Source organism: Staurois parvus, unplaced genomic scaffold (genome assembly GCF_062004578.1).
Source record: "Staurois parvus isolate SC_StPar_1 unplaced genomic scaffold, SC_StPar_1.0 ptg001145l, whole genome shotgun sequence".
Classification (NCBI taxonomy): domain Eukaryota; kingdom Metazoa; phylum Chordata; class Amphibia; order Anura; family Ranidae; genus Staurois; species Staurois parvus.
Genome location: NW_028318941.1, coordinates 492,381 through 512,500, shown reverse-complemented (window position 1 = coordinate 512,500; position 20,120 = coordinate 492,381). Strand labels below are relative to the sequence as shown.

The window sequence follows — 20,120 nt, the reverse complement described above, 5'->3', positions numbered from 1 at the left end:
GAAATAATTTCTTTGTCTCATTTTTTTTTTACATCACGGAAACCTGACATTTTAACATGGGTGTGTAGACTTTTTATATCCACTGTAGATAGATGGAGAACTAGATAAAGTTCGATGGATAGATATATTGATTGATAGATAGATAGATAGATAGATAGATTTGTCCTCGGTTTCTCCTGACACTGACTGTACATTGTGATTAGAGATGAGCGAATCGAAGTAGGCGAAGTGTAATTCGTTTCGAATATTAGGAAAATTTCGATTCGCGTCGAATCCGAAAATAAGCAGACTTCGGATGCGCGAATCGAAATTTTTCCTAAAATGGCGGCGACATGTGCGGCGACGGAGCGGGGATGTCTGGGAAGGCGCGCAGACAAGGCGCGCTGACCCATAATGCATTCATTCATGACATGTGATCGCATTAGCCAATCAGCAGCCAGCCAGCCAGCACAGTGTAATGGTCGAGCTATAAATGGCGGCCATTTTAGAATTCTCCATTTGCCTCCAGTCATTCAACAGAGGCAGACCTGGCTGTATGCAGGGAGAGAGTTAGGGACAGAGAAACGTTACTTAGGGACACAGAAACGTTACTTAGGGCCACAGAATCGTTACTTAGGGCCACAGAAACGTTACTTAGGGCCACAGAAACGTTACTTAGGGCCACAGAATCGTTAGTTAGGGCCACAGAAATGTTACTTAGGGACACAGAATTGTTACTCAGGGACAGACAGAATTGTTACTGAGGGATACAGAATTGTTACTGAGGGCCACAGAATCGTTACTTAGGGCCACAGAAACGTTACTTAGGGCCACAGAATTGTTACTTAGGGACAGACACAGAATTGTTACTGAGGGACACAGATTTGTTACTTAGGGCCACAGAAACGTTAGGGCCACAGAAACGTTACTTAGGGCCACAGAAACGTTACTTAGGGCCACAGAATTGTTACTTAGGGACAGACACAGAATTGTTATTGAGGGACACAGAATTGTTACTGAGGGCCACAGAACCGTTACTTAGGGCCACAGAAACGTTACTTAGGGCCACAGAATTGTTACTTAGGGACAGACACAGAATTGTTACTGAGGGACACAGATTTGTTACTGAGGGCCACAGAAACGTTACTTAGGGCCACAGAAACGTTACTTAGGGCCACAGAATCGTTAGTTAGGGCCACAGAAACGTTACTTAGGGACACAAAATTGTTACTGAGGGATACAGAATTGTTACTGAGGGCCACAGAAACGTTACTTAGGGACACAGAATTGTTACTGAGGGATACAGAATTGTTACTGAGGGCCACAGAAACGTTACTTAGGGCCACAGAAACGTTACTTAGGGCCACAGAATTGTTACTTAGGGACAGACACAGAATTGTTACTGAGGGCCACAGAAACATTACTTAGGGCCACAGAAACGTTACTTAGGGCCACAGAATCGTTACTTAGGGCCACAGAATCGTTACTTAGGGCCACAGAAACGTTACTTAGGGCCACAGAATTGTTACTTAGGGACAGACACAGAATTGTTACTGAGGGACACAGAATTGTTACTGAGGGCCACAGAACCGTTACTTAGGGCCACAGAAACGTTACTTAGGGACACAGAATTGTTACTCAGGGACAGACACAGAATTGTTACTGAGGGATACAGAATTGTTACTGAGGGACACAGAACCGTTACTTAGGGCCACAGAAACGTTACTTAGGGCCACAGAAACGTTACTTAGGGCCACAGAATCGTTACTTAGGGCCACAGAATCGTTACTTAGGGCCACAGAAACGTTACTTAGGGACACAGAAACGTTACTTAGGGACACAGAATTGTTACTCAGGGACAGACACAGAATTGTTACTGAGGGACACAGAATTGTTACTGAGGGCCACAGAACTGTTACTTAGGGCCACAGAAACGTTACTTAGGGCCACAGAAACGTTACTGAGGGCCACAGAAACGTTACTGAGGGACACAGAATTGTTACTGAGGGACACAGAATTGTTACTGAGGGACACAGAATTGTTACTCAGGGACATACACAGAATTGTTACTCAGGGACATACACAGAATTGTTACTCAGGGACATACACAGAATTGTTACTCAGGGACAGACACAGAATTGTTACTGAGGGACACAGAATTGTTACTGAGGGCCACAGAACTGTTACTTAGGGCCACAGAACTGTTACTTAGGGCCACAGAAACGTTACTCAGGGACAAAGAATTGTTACTCAGGGACAGACACAGAATTGTTACTGAGGGACAGACACAGAATTGTTACTGAGGGACACAGAATTGTTACTGAGGGACACAGAATTGTTACTGAGGGACACAGAATTGTTACTGAGGGACACAGAATTGTTACTCAGGGACACAGAATTGTTACTCAGGGACACAGAATTGTTACTCAGGGACAGACACAGAATTGTTACTGAGGGACACAGAATTGTTACTGAGGGCCACAGAACTGTTACTTAGGGCCACAGAACTGTTACTTAGGGCCACAGAACTGTTACTTAGGGCCACAGAAATGTTACTCAGGGACACAGAATTGTTACTGAGGGACACAGAATTGTTACTGAGGGACACAGAATTGTTACTGAGGGACACAGAATTGTTACTGAGGGACACAGAACTGTTACTTAGGGCCACAGAAACGTTACTCAGGGACACAGAATTGTTACTCAGGGACAGACACAGAATTGTTACTCAGGGACAGACACAGAATTGTTACTGAGGGACACAGAATTGTTACTGAGGGCCACAGAACTGTTACTTAGGGCCACAGAAACGTTACTCAGGGACACAGAATTGTTACTCAGGGACAGACACAGAATTGTTACTCAGGGACACAGAATCGTTTAATTAAAGAGTATGTCAGACAACATGCAGAGGAGTGGCAGAGGAGGCAATGTTTTAGGAGCGAGCAGACGTGGCAGCAGAGGAAGGGGTCGAGGCAGCACTATTCGCAGCCAGAGGCCAGTGCTCCCGGTGTCATCCAGCGGTCGTGTCTCCACCGACAACCCTGCCGTCATCGATTGGTTGGCTCGGTCGTCTTCCTCTTCCCAGGTCACCTCTGACACCTACAGCCAACGGTCGGTGGGTACGTCAGACACAACCGTTAGTTGGCATGGCCCGGGAGCAAGCCCACTGAAATCACGTGTCCTCTACCTGCCCCTGTCCTTTGGTGTTCCCTCACCAAGCGAAGTATCGCATGCTGTGGGCTCAGCCCCACTGTACAGTGAGGAAGAGCTAACAGAGGGCGGTCAGGAACGGGGGGAGACATCCGCCTCTTCAGCAGCCAGGCGAAGAAGTAGTGGCGAGGAGAGTGGCTCGGTAGCCGGTCTAGAGACAGGTCTGTCTCCTGACCCACACGCAGCCGAGGGGGCTAGTAGTGAGACGGAGACCCTAATTGATGATGATGAGGCTGATCGCACTTGGCAGCCTCGTCGTCATCAGGCTATTGCTTCCGCATCATCAGGAGAAGAGGGTGGCAGCTTGGCAGCGAGCAAAACAGTCGGTGGGTTGCCCAGGAGGCAGCAGGGTCGCAGCAGTGTCAGTGGAGGCAAACGGCCACGGAGTACAGCACCAGCTCCACTGCAGCCTACCACCACGGCCAGTAGTGGTGCCGGTGTGCACGGAGGAAGCAGCAGTCAGCCAGTGAGGAGTATCGGGGGCAAAGTTTCCTACTCGGTGGTGTGGCAATTTTTTGTCAAGCCGCCCGAGGAAGTAAACGTAGCCGTATGTCGACTATGTGGCCAGAAAGTCAAGCGTGGCCAGGGGGCCCATGTTGGGACTACAGCGTTGCGTCAGCATATGCAGCGTCGCCATTTGGTGGCCTGGGAAAACCGTGATAAAGATACGGCGGCTCTGCCTGCCCCAGCCCCCGCTCCATCACCCGCTCCGTTACTTGCTCCGTCACCCGACGTCAATCGCCCTCTATCAGCCAGTCAAGGCTCCAACACCTCTGCTGAGGGGAGTTGTTGCTCGTTGGCATCTTCCGCTCGTTCAGATGCTCCTTCTCCTGCTACTCCTCTTCACGGATTCCGTCAGCAGTCTTTCTTGGAATCCGTTTCCAAGAGACAACAGTTTGCGAGCACGAACCCGACGGTGCAAAAGCTGAACGTCCTCCTGTCCAAGTTGCTGGTGCTGCAGTCCCTCCCTTTCCAAGTGGTGGACTCAGCACCTTTCCGAGAAATGATGGCTTGTGCTGCGCCGCGGTGGAGAGTGCCAAGCCGTCATTTCTTCGCCAAAAAGGCAGTGCCAGCCCTGCATTCACATGTAGAAGAGATGGTGGGCCAGTCTTTGAGTATGTCGGTCTCTGCCAAAGTGCACGGCAGCGCCGACGTGTGGAGCTGTAACTATGGTCAGGGACAGTACATGTCATTTACGGCCCACTGGGTGAACGTGGTGCCGTCACAGCCGCACCAGCAACTTGGACAGGTCACGCCGCTTTTCCCTCCACGTTTGCACGTCCTTGGTCCACAAAAGATGTCCGCCTCTACCACCTCTTCTTCCGCCGTGTCCTCAGCCGCCACCCCCGTGCCAAGTCCCATTACCCGACCGGCATATCACATGTGCAGGGCGCAACGGTGTCACGCTGTGCTGCACCTGGTATGCCTTGGCGAACGTAGTCACACAGGGGAGGAACTTCTCAGTGTAATGAACAGAGAAATCGGCAGATGGCTGTCTCCGCGCAAACTGAAAATCGGAACCATGTTGACCGACAACGGAAAGAACATGGTGTCTGCTCTGCGTCAAGGAAGGTTGTGCCATGCGCCATGCATGGCTCACGTGTTCAATCTGGTTGTCAAGCGGTTCCTAAAATCCACCATCCCACTGCAAGACATCCTTAAAATGTCACGTAAACTTTGCATGCATTTCAGCCATTCCTACACCGCAAAGCACACCCTCCTTGAGTTGCAGCGGCAGAACGGAATTCCACAGCATCGCCTGATCTGCGACGTTGCAACAAGGTGGAATTCAACCCTACACATGTTAGACCGCCTTTACGAACAGCGAAAGGCCATCACCGATTTCCTGATGTTACAAGCGGATAAAGGTACTCCCCTGTGTAACTTCGATGTCAGCCATTGGCAGCTCATGCGTGACACCTGCCGCTTGCTCAGGCCCTTTGAGGAGGCCACGCTATTCGTGAGTCGGCAGGACTATGGGATGAACGACGTCATTCCTCTGTTGCACGTCCTGGAACAAATTCTGTTAACAATGGCTGGTCAGGGTGCGGTAGACGTGGCGCACAGATCTCAACGCCACATGACCCCTGTGGGGGCAGGACAGGAAGAAGAGGAGGAGGTAGAGGAGGACATTTGTGCTCAGGAATTATTGAGTGAAATGGGTGGTTTTTCCACTCAGCGGACAGGAGTGGAGGAGCAGGAGCATCTGGTAGAGGAGGAGGAGGAGGAGACAGAGGACCCAGACGCACCGTGGCAGTATGCTGTGGAGATGGAGGCAGGGAGTCCCTCGCATTCCTTGGCACAAATGGCCCATAGCATGCTCGGTTGCTTGCGTAGCGACAGCCGAATAATAACCATCAGACAGAGGGATGACTTTTGGCTGTCCACCTTGTTGGACCCTCGCTACCGTTCAAAAATGGTGGACTTTTTCACACCTGCTGAGAGGGAGGCCAAAATAACGTACTATAAAAACCACCTATGTAGTCAGTTGGTCTCTGCCTTTGTGCGCCAACGTCCATCCTCAGACACTGTGGGCCCTGTGCGCTCGCGTTCCGCTGCCATGGCAGCAGGGGAGGGGTGGGGTGGTAGGAGCAGTGGCAGCTCCACCAGCAGCGGCTGCCACAGTCTGCAGTCGATGATGAGTAGCTTTCTTCACCAGCGCAGTGAGGAAACTACTAACCAGCCGCAGCAGCAGCAGCATCAGGTGGACCTGGAGCAGGACCTCAAACAGGCTTGGGCCTACTTGGACAGCACCCTGCCAACCGAGGTAGACAATCCCCTTGACTACTGGGCAACGAAACTTGACCTTTGGCCCCAACTAGCTGAATTTGCCCTTGAAAGGCTGTCATGCCCGGCCAGTAGCGTGGCATCGGAGCGCGTGTTTAGTGCGGCAGGAGGTATTGTAACTCCGCGGAGGACACGACTGTCCACCCAAAGTGTGGAGAGACTCATGTTTGTGAAAATGAATCAGGCGTGGATTAGTCTGGATTTCAAACCACCAGTTCCTGACACAACTGACTAAATCCGCCATGAATCATGCCCCAAACATGTGCCACTTTCACGTCTCCTCACACTGCTGGTGTGTTCCATTTTTTGTCATAGGGTGCTGGCAGATTACGGGCCTCCCATAGCTGCTGCCAGGCCCCTAATCTGCCATGGGCCCCTATACCGCCTCCTCATGCTGCTGCCAAGTCCAGAGTCTCTCATGGGTCCCTGTACGGCCTCCCATTGCTGCTGTCTCCATCGCCACACTCTGCCATGTGCCACTTTCAGGTCTCCTCACACTGCTGGTGTGTTCAATTTTTTGTCATAGGGTGCTGGCAGATTACGGGCCTCCCATAGCTGCTGCCAGGCCCCTAATCTGCCATGGGCCCCTGTACCGCCTCCTCATGCTGCTGCCAGGTCCACAGTGTCTCATGGGTCCCTGTACGGCCTCCCATTGCTGCTGTCTCCATCGCCACACTCTGCCATGTGCCACTTTCAGGTCTCCTCAAACACTGCTGGTGTGTTCCATTTTTTGACATAGGGTGCTGGCAGATTACGGGCTCCCATAGCTGCTGCCAGGCCCCTAATCTGCCATGGGCTCCTGTACCGCCTCCTCATGCTGCTGCCAGGTCCACAGTGTTTCATGGGTCCCTGTACGGCCTCCCATTGCTGCTGTCTCCATCACCACACTCTGCCATGTGCCACTTTCAGGTCTCCTCACACACTGCTGGTGTGTTCCATTTTTTGACATAGGGTGCTGGCAGATTACGGGCCTCCCATAGCTGCTGCCAGGCCCCTAATCTGCCATGGGCCCCTATACCGCCTCCTCATGCTGCTGCCAAGTCCAGAGTTTCTCATGGGTCCCTGTACGGCCTCCCATTGCTGCTGTCTCCATCGCCACACTCTGCCATGTGCCACTTTCAGGTCTCCTCACACTGCTGGTGTGTTCCATTTTTTGTCATAGGGTGCTGGCAGATTACGGGCCTCCCATAGCTGCTGCCAGGCCCCTAATCTGCCATGGGCCCCTGTACCGCCTCCTCATGCTGCTGCCAGGTCCACATTGTCTCATGCCATGTGCCACTTTCAGGTCTCCTCACACTGCTGGTGTGTTCCATTTTTTGTCATAGGGTGCTGGCAGATTACGGGCCTCCCATAGCTGCTGCCAGGCCCCTAATCTGCCATGGGCCCCTGTACCGCCTCCTCATGCTGCTGCCAGTTCCAGAGTCTCTCATGGGTCCCTGTACGGCCTCCCATTGCTGCTGTCTCCATCACCACACTCTGCCATGTGCCACTTTCAGATCTCCTCACACTGCTGGTGTGTTACATTTTTTGTCATAGGGTGCTGGCAGATTACGGGCCTCCCATAGCTGCTGCCAGGCCCCTAATCTGCCATGGGCCCCTGTACCGCCTCCTCATGCTGCTGCCAGGTCCACAGTGTCTCATGCCATGTGCCACTTTCAGGTCTCCTCACACTGCTGGTGTTTTCCATTTTTTGTCATAGGGTGCTGGCAGATTACGGGCCTCCCATAGCTGCTGCCAGGCCCCTAATCTGCCATGGGCCCCTGTACCGCCTCCTCATGCTGCTGCCAGGTCCACAGTGTTTCATGGGTCCCTGTACGGCCTTTCATTGCTGCTGTCTCCATCGCCACACTCTGCCATGTGCCACTTTCAGGTCTCCTCACACACTGCTGGTGTGTTCCATTTTTTGACATAGGGTGCTGGCAGATTACGGGCCTCCCATAGCTGCTGCCAGGCCCCTAATCTGCCATGGGCCCCTATACCGCCTCCTCATGCTGCTGCCAGGTCCAGAGTCTCTCATGGGTCCCTGTACGGCCTCCCATTGCTGCTGTCTCCATCGCCACACTCTGCCATGTGCCACTTTCAGGTCTCCTCACACACTGCTGGTGTGTTCAATTTTTTGACATAGGGTTCTGGCAGATTACGGGCCTCCCATAGCTGCTGCCAGGCCCCTAATCTGCCATGGGCCCCTATACCGCCTCCTCATGCTGCTGCCAGGTCCACAGTGTCTCATGCCATGTGCCACTTTCAGGTCTCCTCACACTGCTGGTGTGTTCAATTTTTTGACATAGGGTGCTGGCAGATTACGGGCCTCCCATAGCTGCTGCCAGGCCCCTAATCTGCCATGGGCCCCTGTACCGCCTCCTCATGCTGCTGCCAGGTCCACAGTGTCTCATGGGTCCCTGTACGGCCTCCCATTGCTGCTGTCTCCATCGCCACACTCTGCCATGTGCCACTTTCAGGTCTCCTCACACACTGCTGGTGTGTTCAATTTTTTGACATAGGGTGCTGGCAGATTACGGGCCTCCCATAGCTGCTGCCAGGCCCCTAATCTGCCATGGGCCCCTGTACCGCCTCCTCATGCTGCTGCCAGGTCCACAGTGTCTCATGCCATGTGCCACTTTCAGGTCTCCTCACACTGCTGGTGTGTTCCATTTTTTGTCATAGGGTGCTGGCAGATTACGGGCCTCCTATAGCTGCTGCCAGTCCCCTAATCTGCCATGGGCCCCTATACCGCCTCCTCATGCTGCTGCCAAGTCCAGAGTCTCTCATGGGTCCCTGTACGGCCTCCCATTGCTGCTGTCTCCATCGCCACACTCTGCCATGTGCCACTTTCAGGTCTCCTCACACTGCTGGTGTGTTCCATTTTTTGTCATAGGGTGCTGGCAGATTACGGGCCTCCCATAGCTGCTGCCAGGCCCCTAATCTGCCATAGACCCCTATACCGCCTCCTCATGCTGCTGCCAAGTCCAGAGTCTCTCATGGGTCCCTGTACGGCCTCCCATTGCTGCTGTCTCCATCGCCACACTCTGCCATGTGCCACTTTCAGGTCTCCTCACACTGCTGGTGTGTTCCATTTTTTGTCATAGGGTGCTGGCAGATTACGGGCCTCCCATAGCTGCTGCCAGGCCCCTAATCTGCCATGGGCCCCTGTACCGCCTCCTCATGCTGCTGCCAGGTCCAGAGTCCCTCATGGGTCCCTGTACGGCCTCCCATTGCTGCTGTCTCCATCACCACACTCTGCCATGTGCCACTTTCAGATCTCCTCACACTGCTGGTGTGTTAAATTTTTTGTCATAGGGTGCTGGCAGATTACGGGCCTCCCATAGCTGCTGCCAGGCCCCTAATCTGCCATGGGCCCCTGTACCGCCTCCTCATGCTGCTGCCAGGTCCACAGTGTCTCATGCCATGTGCCACTTTCAGGTCTCCTCACACACTGCTGGTGTGTTCCATTTTTTGTCATAGGGTGCTTGCAGATTACGGGCCTCCCATAGCTGCTGCCAGGCCACTAATCTGCCATGGGCCCCTGTACCGCCGCCTCATGCTGCTGCCAGGTCCACAGTGTCTCATGGGTCCCTGTACGGCCTCCCATTGCTGCTGTCTCCATCGCCACACTCTGCCATGTGCCACTTTCAGGTCTCCTCACACTGCTGGTGTGTTCCATTTTTTGACATAGGGTGCTGGCAGATTACGGGCCTCCCATAGCTGCTGCCAGGCCCCTAATCTGCCATGGGCCCCTATACCGCCTCCTCATGCTGCTGCCAGGTCCAGAGTCTCTCATGGGTCCCTGTACGGCCTCCCATTGCTGCTGTCTCCATCGCCACACCCTGCCATGTGCCACTTTCAGGTCTCCTCACACACTGCTGGTGTGTTCCATTTTTTGTCATAGGGTGCTGGCAGATTACGGGCCTCCCATAGCTGCTGCCAGGCCCCTAATCTGCCATCGGCCCCTGTACCGCCTCCTCATGCTGCTGCCAGGTCCAGAGTCTCTCATGGGTCCCTGTACGGCCTCCCATTGCTGCTGTCTCCATCGCCACACTCTGCCATGTGCCACTTTCAGGTCTCCTCACACACTGCTGGTGTGTTCCATTTTTTGTCATAGGGTGCTGGCAGATTACGGGCCTCCCATAGCTGCTGCCAGGCCCCTAATCTGCCATCGGCCCCTGTACCGCCTCCTCATGCTGCTGCCAGGTCCAGAGTCTCTCATGGGTCCCTGTACGGCCTCCCATTGCTGCTGTCTCCATCGCCACACTCTGCCATGTGCCACTTTCAGGTCTCCTCACACACTGCTGGTGTGTTCAATTTTTTGACATAGGGTACTGGTAGATTACGAGCCTCCCATAGCTGCTGCCAGGCCCCTAATCTGCCATGGGCCCCTGTACCGCCTCCTCATGCTGCTGCCAAGTCCAGAGTCTCTCATGGGTCCCTGTACGGCCTCCCATTGCTGCTGTCTCCATCACCACACTCTGCCATGTGCCACTTTCAGATCTCCTCACACTGCTGGTGTGTTACATTTTTTGTCATAGGGTGCTGGCAGATTACGGGCCTCCCATAGCTGCTGCCAGGCCCGTAATCTGCCATGGGCCCCCGTACCGACTCCTCATGCTGTGACGTTGCAACAAGGTGGAATTCAACCTTACATATGTTAGACCGCCTTTACGAACAGCGAAAGGCCATCACAGATTTCCTGATGTTACCAGCGGATAAAGGTACTCCCTGTGTAACTTAGATGTCAGCCATTGGCAGCTCATGCGTGACACCTGCGCTTGCTCAGGCCCTTTGAGGAGGCCACGCTATTCGTGAGTCGGCAGGACTATGGGATGAACGACGTCATTCCTCTGTTGCACGTCCTGGAACAAATGCTGTTAACAATGGCTGGTCAGGGTGCGGTAGACGTGGCGCACAGATCTCAACGCCACATGACCCCTGTGGGGGCAGGACAGGAAGAAGAGGAGGAGGTAGAGGAGGACATTGGTGCTCAGGAATTATTGAGTGAAATGGGTGGTTTTTCCACTCAGTGGACAGGAGTGGAGGAGCAGGAGCATCTGGTAGAGGAGGAGGAGGAGGAGACAGAGGACCCAGACGCACCGTGGCAGTATGCTGTGGAGATGGAGGCAGGGAGTCCCTCGCATTCCTTGGCACAAATGGCCCATAGCATGCTCGCTTGCTTGCGTAGCGACAGCCGAATAATAACCATCAGACAGAGGGATGACTTTTGGCTGTCCACCTTGTTGGACCCTCGCTACCGTTCAAAAATGGTGGACTTTTTCACACCTGCTGAGAGGGAGGCCAAAATAACGTACTATAAAAACCACCTATGTAGTCAGCTGGTCTCTGCCTTTCTGCGCCAACGTCCATCCTCAGACACTGTGGGCCCTGTGCGCTCGCGTTCCGCTGCCATGGCAGCAGGGGAGGGGTGGGGTGGTAGGAGCAGTGGCAGCTCCACCAGCAGCGGCTGCCTCAGTCTGCAGTCGATGATGAGTAGCTTTCTTCACCAGCGCAGTGAGGAAACTACTAACCAGCCGCAGCAGCATCAGGTGGACCTGGAGCAGGACCTCAAACAACAGGCTTAGGCCTACTTGGACAGCACCCTGCCAACCGAGGTAGACAATCCCCTTGACTACTGGGCAATGAAACTTGACCTTTGGCCCCAACTAGCTGAATTTGCCCTTGAAAGGCTGTCATGCCCGGCCAGTAGCGTGGCATCGGAGCGCGTGTTTAGTGCGGCAGGAGGTATTGTAACTCCGCGGAGGACACGACTGTCCACCCAAAGTGTGGAGAGACTCACGTTTGTGAAAATGAATCAGGCGTGGATTAGTCTGGATTTCAAACCACCAGTTCCTGACACAACTGACTAAATCCGCCATGAATCATGCCCCAAACATGTGCCACTTTCAGGTCTCCTCACACTGCTGGTGTGTTCCATTTTTTGTCATAGGGTGCTGGCAGATTACGGGCCTCCCATAGCTGCTGCCAGGCCCCTAATCTGCCATGGGCCCCTGTACCGCCTCCTCATGCTGCTGCCAGGTCCACAGTGTCTCATGCCATGTGCCACTTTCAGGTCTCCTCACACTGCTGTTGTGTTCCATTTTTTGTCATAGGGTGCTGGCAGATTACGGGCCTCCCATTGCTGCTGCCAGGCCCGTAATCTGCCATGGGCCCCTGTACCGCCTCCTCATGCTGCTGCCAGGTCCAGAGTCTCTCATGGGTCCCTGTACGGCCTCCCATTGCTGCTGTCTCCATCGCCACACTCTGCCATGTGCCACTTTCAGGTCTCCTCACACACTGCTGGTGTGTTCCATTTTTTGTCATAGGGTGCTGGCAGATTACGGGCCTCCCATAGCTGCTGCCAGGCCCCTAATCTGCCATGGGCCCCTGTACCGCCTCCTCATGCTGCTGCCAGGTCCACAGTGTCTCATGCCATGTGCCACTTTCAGGTCTCCTCACACTGCTGTTGTGTTCCATTTTTTGTCATAGGGTGCTGGCAGATTACGGGCCTCCCATTGCTGCTGCCAGGCCCGTAATCTGCCATGGGCCCCCGTACCGACTCCTCATGCTGCTGCCAGGTCCAGAGTCTCTCATGGGTCCCTGTACGGCCTCCCATTGCTGCTGTCTCCATCGCCACACTCTGCCATGTGCCACTTTCAGGTCTCCTCACACACTGCTGGTGTGTTCCATTTTTTGTCATAGGGTGCTGGCAGATTACGGGCCTCCCATAGCTGCTGCCAGGCCCCTAATCTGCCATGGGCCCCTGTACCGCCTCCTCATGCTGCTGCCAGGTCCACAGTGTCTCATGCCATGTGCCACTTTCAGGTCTCCTCACACTGCTGTTGTGTTCCATTTTTTGTCATAGGGTGCTGGCAGATTACGGGCCTCCCATTGCTGCTGCCAGGCCCGTAATCTGCCATGGGCCCCCGTACCGACTCCTCATGCTGCTGCCAGGCCCGTAATCTGTCATGGGCCCCTGTTGTCGCTTGTTGGCATATTCCGCTCGTTCAGATGCTCCTTCTCCTGCTACTCCTCTTCACGGATTCCGTCAGCAGTCTTTCTTGGAATACGTTTCCAAGAGACAACAGTTTGCGAGCACGCACCCGACGGTGCAGAAGCTGAACGTCCTCCTGTCCAAGTTGCTGCTGCCAGGCTCGTAATCTGTCATGCGCCCCTGTACCGCCTCCTCATGCTGCTGCCAGGTCCAGAGTGTGTCATGGGCCCCCGTACCGACTCCTCATGCTGCTGCCAGGCCCGTAATCTGTCATGGGCCCCTGTACCGCCTCCTCATGCTGCTGCCAGGTCCAGAGTGTGTCATGGGTCCCTGTACGGCCTCCCATTGCTGCTGCCAGGCCCGTAATCTGCCATGGGCCCCCGTACCTACTCCTCATGCTGCTGCCAGGCCCGTAATCTGTCATGGGCCCCTGTACCGCCTCCTCATGCTGCTGCCAGGTCCAGATTGTGTCATGGGTCCCTGTACGGCCTCCCATTGCTGCTGTCTCCACCGCCACACTGTGGCTCCACACTCTGGTTTTGGCCCCGTGACTGCCCAAATGAGTGAAGTGTGCGGTGATTCTAAGATCGACGGCACTCATCTGCATGTCATACTGACTGACAGTATTATTTCTCTTTCCCAGCAGACTCCAAGGGCATTTAAATTAAAGGTACAGTGTTCTGCACTAATATAAAGGCTCTCTGAAGCCTAGAAACACCCTTTTATAAGTTAAATTCGCAGCGAATATATTCGACTCGAATCGAAATTTTTACACGAATTCGCCGAATCAGTCGAATCGAATTTTTGAATACTTCGCTCATCTCTAATTGTGATAATACAATATTTGCAAAATTATCAGAATTTTCTTGTTTATTTTTCAGATCAATTTTGTTTTCTTATTCAACATAGTCAGAATATTAATGACGAAGTTAAGAGCGTCTACCACCTCAGAGACCATACAGTACAGGTAGGTGTGTTCTATACCGGACTCCAAGGCTTTGTTTACACTGTTGCGATCTTCAGTCGCACAGAATCGTATGACAATGGAAATCACATTGTTTTCAGGGGTGTCCATTCACATCAATGTAACGCTCCCGCAATGCAACTTTGGGGAAGATGTCTGTGCTACTTTGCTGCAATGCAGTGCAATTTTATGCTCCATAGAGTAGCACCAATGACCATTAACCACCTCCCATCCGGTCGTTGTATATAAACAGACACAGTGGAACACCGATCGTCGTATGGGACCTCTGTGTGAGGTTCCGATCATGTGATCACTGATTGGCCAATCAGTGATCACATGAATAGTAGTAAGCAAGATGTCACTTCTGACATCATTGCTTACTACGTGTGAAATCTGTGAACGATCACAGAGGTCACATGGTACAAGACTATTCACAACAGCCTTGTACCATGTGACAAGCTGTGACCAATCACAGCTCACACAGTAGTTCTCAATTTCTGCAAGAATGCAGCCAGAGAGAAGGAGAAATGATTGCTTTTACAGCCTTTATGGGTGTAAAAGCAATCAGTGTAAAAAAAAAAAAATCTTCAGCACCCCCACAAGAAGTACAGTGTCACCATGGTGACACTGTACTGCTAGGGTGACAGTATGTAAAAAAACAAAAAAAACAAATAATAATATAAAAAAAAATAAAAATGTAAAACAAATGTTTAAAAATTGTAATTTTTGGTTATAAACTAATTTGGGATATTTTTTTTTTACTAAAAATATAACGGAATAAATTTTGGCCAAGATTTATGATGAAATATTATTTATTTGCAAAATTTTATAAGAAAAACACTTTTTTTTCAAAGTTTTTGGACATTTCATTTACATAGCAAAAAAAAAAAAAATCCCAGTGTGAATAAATACCACCAAAATAAAGCTTTATCTGTCTCAAAAAAATGCTAAAAAATTCATATGGATACAATGTTGCATGACCGCGCAATTGTCATTCAAAGTGTGATAGCGCTGAAAGCTGAAAATTGGCCTGGACAGGTAGGGGGTGAAAGTGTCCGGACTGGAAGGGGTTAATGTTCAGTATAACTGTTCATTTAACATTGCGGTCAATTGATTGTTTAATTTTTGTGTCTTGCAGGAAAGCAGTTAAAGCCACTCTAGTGCTCCTCCCCCTGCTCGGGATAACGTACATGCTTTTCTTTGTGAACCCGGGAGAAGACGACGTCTCACAGATCGTCTTTATTTATTTTAATTCTTTTCTTCAGTCCTTTCAGGTAATGAAATATGAAGCGGTTGCTACATGGTCAGTGTTAGTGGTCATCGATAGACGGTAGACATTAAACCTGAGATTCAGCAACAGTGCTTATGTGTTAACAAGATACAAGCTGATAGGAGAAGAGAGCAGAGTGATGGAAAAAGAGCTCATCAGCGGGAGCCTTGAATTCTGAAAGGCTGTCCTAGAGCATCACCTATTAGTTAATATTTTAAGTGTTGTAATAAAAAAAAAAAAAAAATATTTTAAAATAAATGTTTTAAAATGTAATTTAATTTTAATACAAATAAAAAAATATTTTTATAAATATATCTACACAAGAGCTGGCTATACACTATACAATCAGCTAGTACCAACATCTACAGTGCCTTGAAAAAGTATTCATACCCCTTGAAATTTTCCACATTTTGTCATGTTACAACCAAAAACAAATGTATTTTATTGGGATTTTATGTGATCGACCAACACAAAGTGGCACAACATTGTGACGTGGAAGGAAAATGATAAATGGTTTTCAATATTTTTTACAAATATCTGAAAAGTTTAGCGGCATTTGTATTCAGCCCCCTTTACTCTGGTACCCCTAACTAAAATCTAGTGGAACCAATTACCTTCAGAAGTCACCTAATTAGTAAATAGAGCCCCCCTGTGTGTCATGTAATCTCAGTATAAATACAGCTGTTCTGTGAAGCCCTCAGAGTTTTGTTAGAGAACATTAGTGAACAAACAACATCATGAAGGCCAAGGAACACACACGACAGGTCAGGGATAAAGTTGTGGAAACGTTTAAAGCAGGGATAGGTTATAAAAAAATATCCCAAGCTTTGACCATCTCACAGAGCACTGTTCAATCCATCATCCGAAATTGGAAAGAGTATGGCACAACTGCTAACCTACCAAGACATGGCCGTGCACCTAAACTGACAGGCTGGGCAAGGAGAGCATTCATCAGAGAAGCAGCCAAAAGGCCCATGGTAACTCTGGAGGAGCTAGAGAGATCAGGTGGGAGAATCTGTCCACAGGACAACTATTAGTCGTGCACTCCACAAATCTGGCCTTTATGGAAGAGTGACAAGAAGAAAGCTATTGTTGGAAGAAAGCCATAAGAAGTCCCGTTTGTAGTTTGCGAGAAGCCATGTGGGGGGCACAGCAAACATGTGGAAGAAGGGGCTCTGGTCAGATGACACCAAAATGGAACTTTTTGGCCTAAAAGCAAAATGCTATGTGTGGTGGAAAACTAACACTGCACATCACCCTGAACACACCATCCCCACCGTGAAACATGGTGGTGGCAGCATCATGATGTGGGAATGCTTTTCTTCAGCAGTGACAGGGAAGCTGGTCAAAGTTGATGGGAAGATGGATGGAGCCAAATACGGGGCAATCTTAGAATAAAACCTGTTAGAGTCTAGAAAAGACTTGAGACCGGAGCGGAGGTTCACCTTCCAGCAGGACAATGACATCCAGCCAGAGCTACAATGGAATGGTTCAGATCAAAGCATATTCATGTGTTAGAATGGCCCAGTCACAGTCCAGACCTAAATCCAATGGAAAATCTGTGACCAGACCTGAAAATTGCTGTTTCCAGACGCTCTCCATCCAATCTGACAGAGCTTGAGCGATTCTGCAAAGAAGAATGGGCAGAAATGTCCCTCTCTAGATGTGCAAAGAGACATCCCCAAAAAGACTTGCAGCTGGAATTGCAGCCAAAGGGGGTCCTACAAAGTATTGACTCCGGGGGGCTGAATACAAATGCCACCACACTTTTCACAGATTTATTTGTAAAATATTTTGAAAACCATTTCTCATTTTCCTTCTATTTCACAATTATGTGTCACTTTGTGTCAGTCTATCACATCAAATCCCAGTAAAATAAATTTACGTTTTTGGTTGACACATTCAAGGGGAAATTTCAAGGTGTATGAAGGACTCTAGGCACTGTTGTAGTAAAAGGGCCTGCCTGATCTGGATACAGATTTATTGGGTAGGTCCTCATATTATATAGATCTAGTGGCGTACCTATAGGGTCCGCAGGGATCACAATCGCGAACCAACCCCATGCTACAGGGGGCCCATGCAGCCCTCTGTACGCCTGGATAGGGTGAGTGGTGGGGGCAGCATATAGAAGAATCAATCTCTGAATGTTCCTCCTGCAGCTTCTGAATGCCGGCAGAAGGGAGAGGAGGAGAAGCCGAAATTTGGAGGCTGTAAGAGAAATATGGAGAGACTGATTCCTGCAGCCACCCCTGCTGCTCCTCCTACCCAGCATTTTTCTGCTGCCATCTCCACAAACTTCGACCCCTGTGCTCTCCGCCCCCTTATGCCCTGTAAAAAAATAATTAAAAAAATTATGGTAAAAATTAAATAACAAAAATGAGAAAAAAAAAACTACCATGGTCAGAAAGGTTGCACTTACGACCAGGCCCTGGCGTTCCTCCACCAGGCTCGGAGAGAAGGGACCCAGCTGAAGGTCAGGGGGGTCCCTCATGGTTTCTTGCACTGTGGCCCTGAAGGTTCTAGTTACGCCATTGTGTAGATCGTTATAGTACATATTTTCGGTAACTCTAAAAAAAAGTTGATTGTACAAAGATTGTATGGTCAGATTGTAACATGAATGGTGACTTTTAGACTTGCCAAAAGTATGTAATAAGGCTCAACGTTTTTACCCTATGCATGAAGGTAAAAAAACTTCTCTGTGCAGCATCCCCCCCAGCCCCCCTATTACTCGCCTAAGCCCCCTCTTAATCCAGCAATGTGCACTGGATTCTCGGCTATCCTGGGACTCCCTCTCCTCATTGGCTGAGACAGAATCAGGAGCCATTGGCTCCCACTGCTGTCAGCCACAGCCAGTGAGCCAATGAGAAGAGAGGGGGGCGAGGCCAAGATGCAGCTCCGTGTGTGAATGAATACACAGAGCAGCGGGTGCCCCAATAGCAATCTGCTTGCTGTGGGGGCACCCAACAGGAGCGCCAGTGGGGGACCCATGAAGAGCAGGATCCGGGCTGCTCTGTGCAAAACCACTGCACACCGCAGGTAAGTATAGACGTGTTTTGTTTTTTTAAACAAGCCTTTAGAATCGCTTTAATTAGCAGATGGGAGTTGTCATTTGGTGAGGAGTAGTATTGGGATTGGTCATGGTGGGGGGGGGGGGACTTCATGATTAACGATGGATTTACAATGAAGGACTTTGTCAAGCGTTTTGGTGTCTGTATTTGTAGTTTTTGTGATTTTTTTTTTTGTTTGTTTTGCACGAAAATCCTTCTTAAAATCCATACCAGACTCCAAAAATCTGGCATGCACTTTGGGGGGAGGGGAATCTACAGAAATGTTTTTTCCATTTGCTCCCCAATCCACAGATCCCATCCATCCTGCGGGGATCGTTGGCATGCAACCTATATGGGTGACACCAGACCCACTCCACGAAAAGGTAAGTTGTAAAGAAAGCCGACAATCCCCGCAGGATGGTGTCACCCGGTGCAGGCCGCACCCACTGCACCTGCCTCGGGACACCACTGGCTGATTGGTTTCTCTGCAGAGCTGCACCAGATTTTGCACCCTCCGGTTCTAGTAAATGGCCCCCATTCTTATCTCTCAGGAATTTGACTTTCCTTGACTGTTGATGTCTACAAGAAATGCCTGAGATGTAGAAGAAGAAATAATTTGTTGGTGTTGATTCTGTTTTTCAGGGGTTCTTTGTATCCGTATTTTACTGCTTTTTGAATGGAGAGGTAAGTACATCACAAATCCTATATAACCCTCTGTAACTAAACGTTGGCCTAGCTGACAATTCTTTCAACTTTTTTAAATCTCCAACTTTCATGTGAATGGCGTGGTGCAGATTGAGTTGCTAGAACTGGGATTCAGACCTGGTCGGACCAGGGGCGGACTGACCATTCGAGCACTAGGGCACTGCCTGAGGGCCCGGGGTCAGTAGGGGACCCCATGAGATGCCCCTGATACCTTTCATTGGCTTTTTCATAGGCTTTTTTGGGTGTGGGCGAGGACACGGGGCCCCATGATCCCCTATTGCCCGGGGGGCCCCATGAGTTGTCAGTCCGCCCCTGGGTCAGACTGATCCACAGCAAGCCAATGTTACGTATGGATCTCCGGATCTGCCTTGGCACAAAGTGAACCCATAAAGGGACCGTCACACCCTTTGTTAAAGTGGTTGTAAACCCTCCAATGTATCCAGTGACGTGGCTGGCCTCAGGGGATACACAGAGATGAAACAAGTCCTCTTGCATAGGTTGTACCTGTTTTTCTGCAGTCTTCTCTTCTCTACATCCGTTCAAAGTGCTGAATTTGTACAGCTTGTCTGAGCTTTCAGAAAGCAGGGGGTGGGCAGCTGAAATTACACTCAATGAGGAGAGCTGAGAGTTGATTGAAGGGAAGAGACACCCCCCCCACCCTTCACACAGCACATGGGAACTAAGATGAGACTGTCAATCACAGGCTGTGTGCTGGGGGGTGCCTCCCCTGTCACCTTTTTTTCTCTTGGTGTCAGGAAAATGTCAGAAGTGATAACAGAGGAGAGAAGCAGCAGACAGAAATTAGTGCTCTGGATTGGAACAAATACACACTATATGGGGATATGCTTTGTTCATATTTCACATCTGGGGTTTACAACCACTTTAAAGTGTTACTAAACCCACAACAGTAAAATCAGGCTGCCTTTGTCTAATCGGTTAAATCTCTGCACTGTGCAAAAAGGCTGTTTGTTCCTGTCTTCTCTGATCCTCCCCTTCTTCTACTGTCCCCAATATATCTTCAGCTAGAGCAGAGCAGTGGGGACACTCTGCACATGCTCAATTTGGTGTGTATTGCTAGAGAGTTTTTTTCCTTGCGAGAGTGCATGTGATCAGCACAGGGCCAATCAGCACTGTTCAGACAGAGGGTCAGGGGTCATGCATCCTCATAGGACAGTC

General features: G+C 50.5%; 1 protein-coding gene across 2 annotated transcripts in view; it reads left to right on the top strand.

The window, feature by feature from the left end:
- Window positions 1–20,120, top strand: part of CRHR2 (corticotropin releasing hormone receptor 2) — a 403,994-nt gene that overhangs the window by 375,357 nt on the left and 8,517 nt on the right. For both annotated transcript variants that reach the window (XM_089659264.1, XM_089659263.1), the window contains exons 9-11: window positions 13,840–13,925; window positions 15,061–15,196; window positions 18,882–18,923. In XM_089659264.1, the coding sequence (XP_089515390.1) occupies window positions 13,840–13,925; window positions 15,061–15,196; window positions 18,882–18,923 (264 nt within the window). The remainder of the gene's footprint in view (window positions 1–13,839; window positions 13,926–15,060; window positions 15,197–18,881; window positions 18,924–20,120) is intronic.